The sequence below is a fragment of the Etheostoma cragini genome, chromosome 14 (assembly GCF_013103735.1).
Source record: "Etheostoma cragini isolate CJK2018 chromosome 14, CSU_Ecrag_1.0, whole genome shotgun sequence".
Classification (NCBI taxonomy): domain Eukaryota; kingdom Metazoa; phylum Chordata; class Actinopteri; order Perciformes; family Percidae; genus Etheostoma; species Etheostoma cragini.
Genome location: NC_048420.1, coordinates 23,065,424 through 23,067,677, shown reverse-complemented (window position 1 = coordinate 23,067,677; position 2,254 = coordinate 23,065,424). Strand labels below are relative to the sequence as shown.

Genomic DNA, 2,254 nt, shown 5'->3' with positions numbered 1-2,254 from the left:
CTTATGCCCCTGTATTTTAACATAGGGGGTGTATACTTATGCCCCTGTATTTTAAGGAAGAACATTTATTTATTTACATTACATTATTCATTCACAAAGAAAATTGGTGCCCTAAAAAGGTTGGATTTTCCCAATTCTTGTTCCTCTTTTCAATCAACTTTAGCACGGCTGTGTTAATTTCTTAAACCAATGTACATATTCTTTCTAAAAAAGGTCCCATGGTGTTCCACATGAAGAGGACTTCCTCTCTCTCTAAAGTCAACTACCGTGATCAGTGTACCTGCTCCTCCAGGGCTGAGATTCGATGGCTGTGGTTCCTCAGCTCCTTCTGCAGCTCTGACATTGTCTCCGTCAGGTGGTCCAGCTGCTCTTTCCTGTTCTGGTTCTCGTGGAGCCAATACGAGATGTCGTCTGTGCAGCGGAACATGTCCGGGCAGCGTTTCTGCGACGTTCCCACGGGCACCGGGGGCAGCGTGGCCATCAGTCGGCAATGGCCGCTTGATGTCAGATGGCTGCTGTACTCGCCGCACTGTTCTGAGGATGAAGTCCCGATCTCCGGGGACAGGTCCGGGTGTGTTTCCAGGACAGAGGAAGGAGGATGCCAGTCGGCGTCCTCATAGTCGTCCTTGTCGATGTCCCATTTTCTTTCAAAGTTTGTGTCTGGGACTTCCCTGCTTGTTTGGATGTTCGTGTCCAGTACATCTGCGTTTGTTTCTGTGAGGGTGTTGGGGTGCACGTCCTCATCGTGTCCGAGGTCTGAGCGTTCATCAGACGGCGCAAAGTCCCCGGTGACAGGCTGGTGACACCGGCGAGTCAGAAAGACCAATGTTAGTAAAAGGCATCGCCACTTCATCCTGAATATCCAGTGACTCGCCCTCCCTGGTTATTGGTGGCTTTTGAAGTTGCCATTGGACTCACTTAAAATTACGGGATCAACATTAGGGTCACGCGTCATAGCAACAAGATGGGATCCAGACTCCAGACTTCAGTTGTAGGCTTTGATTCAAGTTTAGGAGGAACTGCCCAAAACAAAGTCTGGATAAGGTTCATGGACCCATTGGACCAATCTCAAACTCTGCAAGTTAGAGATTTGTTGCATTTGAAGTTGTCATTAGACTCAACATTAGGGTCATGCGTCTTTGCATCAAGATGAGATGTAGTAGGCTCAAGTTGTAGGCTTTGATTCAGGTTTAGGAGGAACTGCCAAAAACCAAGTCTGGATAAGGTTCATGGGACCGACTGGACAAATCTCAAACTCTGCAAGTTTGAGATTTGTTGAAGTTTAGCCTAGAAAACCTCTGAAGTCCTTAAAGTGAAAGAAAGAAACTGGGTGGACGTTTAAAACCAGTCCATCATTGCCAAGGTCCCCAGCAGGATGGCCTCAGACCTTCTGGTTGGATCTACCACTTGGTTGAAAAGCTGAAAACAAAGTCCAGATGATTCCACGTCCAAATGCTTCTCTGGCAATATTGTCTTCACAGTGTCTTTTGTTCCTTTCCTTTAAATGTGCCTTCAACGGTCCCTGCTGTCCAATGCATCACCACACGGTGGCAATGCAACAGGACAATGACAACAAAACTAAAAAGGTGACTACGTGTCTAGCAATGAAGCTAATGAGCTAAAACATGAAAGACGATCCTTTGCTTAAACTACATTTAAATTCAAATTGAAAACAAAGTGTGTATTATAATCACACATTCCTACCTGTCGCCCGGATGTCCCATCATCACAACGCTTAATCGCCTCAATGGAAACATATTGGGACGGCCAGGAGACTGTTTGCATGTGTTTATGTGAGTGTGTGTGTGTGTGTGTGTGTGTGTGTGTGTTCAGCACCGGTTATGACATCTTATCCTGATAATCCTCTAATGGGATTGGCATCCATTGGCTTGCAACGTAATAGATTACAATAACGTGACCAAGTTACAGTAACACAAATAACACAGCAGACGAAACCGACAGAATGAACAACGATGTGATTTTAACAAATCTGTTGATTTTACGACCAAATAGTAAATCAGGTTTAATAATATAAAATGTGTGTGTCACCACTGTGGTAGAGCTGTGGAGTGTGGGATGCTACAATGGATTTAGCGGAGATAGCAGCAAAATTTGCGGTTTACAAGTTAGTAAATGAGCATAAGCAAAATACAGGCTGATCAAAGGACATTTTAACCCTCATGTTGTCTTCATGTTGTCCTCATGTTGTCCTCGGGTCATATTGACTCGTTTTCCTATATCAATGTTATATATA

At 44.6% G+C, this 2,254-nt stretch overlaps 1 protein-coding gene across 2 annotated transcripts in view; it reads right to left on the bottom strand.

Annotated features, from left to right (window-relative positions):
- The window catches only part of LOC117956450 (angiopoietin-related protein 7-like), an 11,847-nt gene extending 10,774 nt beyond the window's left edge, over positions 1-1,073 (bottom strand). For both annotated transcript variants that reach the window (XM_034891527.1, XM_034891529.1), the window contains exon 1: positions 281-1,073. In XM_034891527.1, coding sequence (XP_034747418.1) covers positions 281-853 — 573 coding nt within the window. In that variant the 5' untranslated portion in view covers positions 854-1,073. The remainder of the gene's footprint in view (positions 1-280) is intronic.
- Between the last annotated feature and the right edge of the window lie 1,181 nt (positions 1,074-2,254).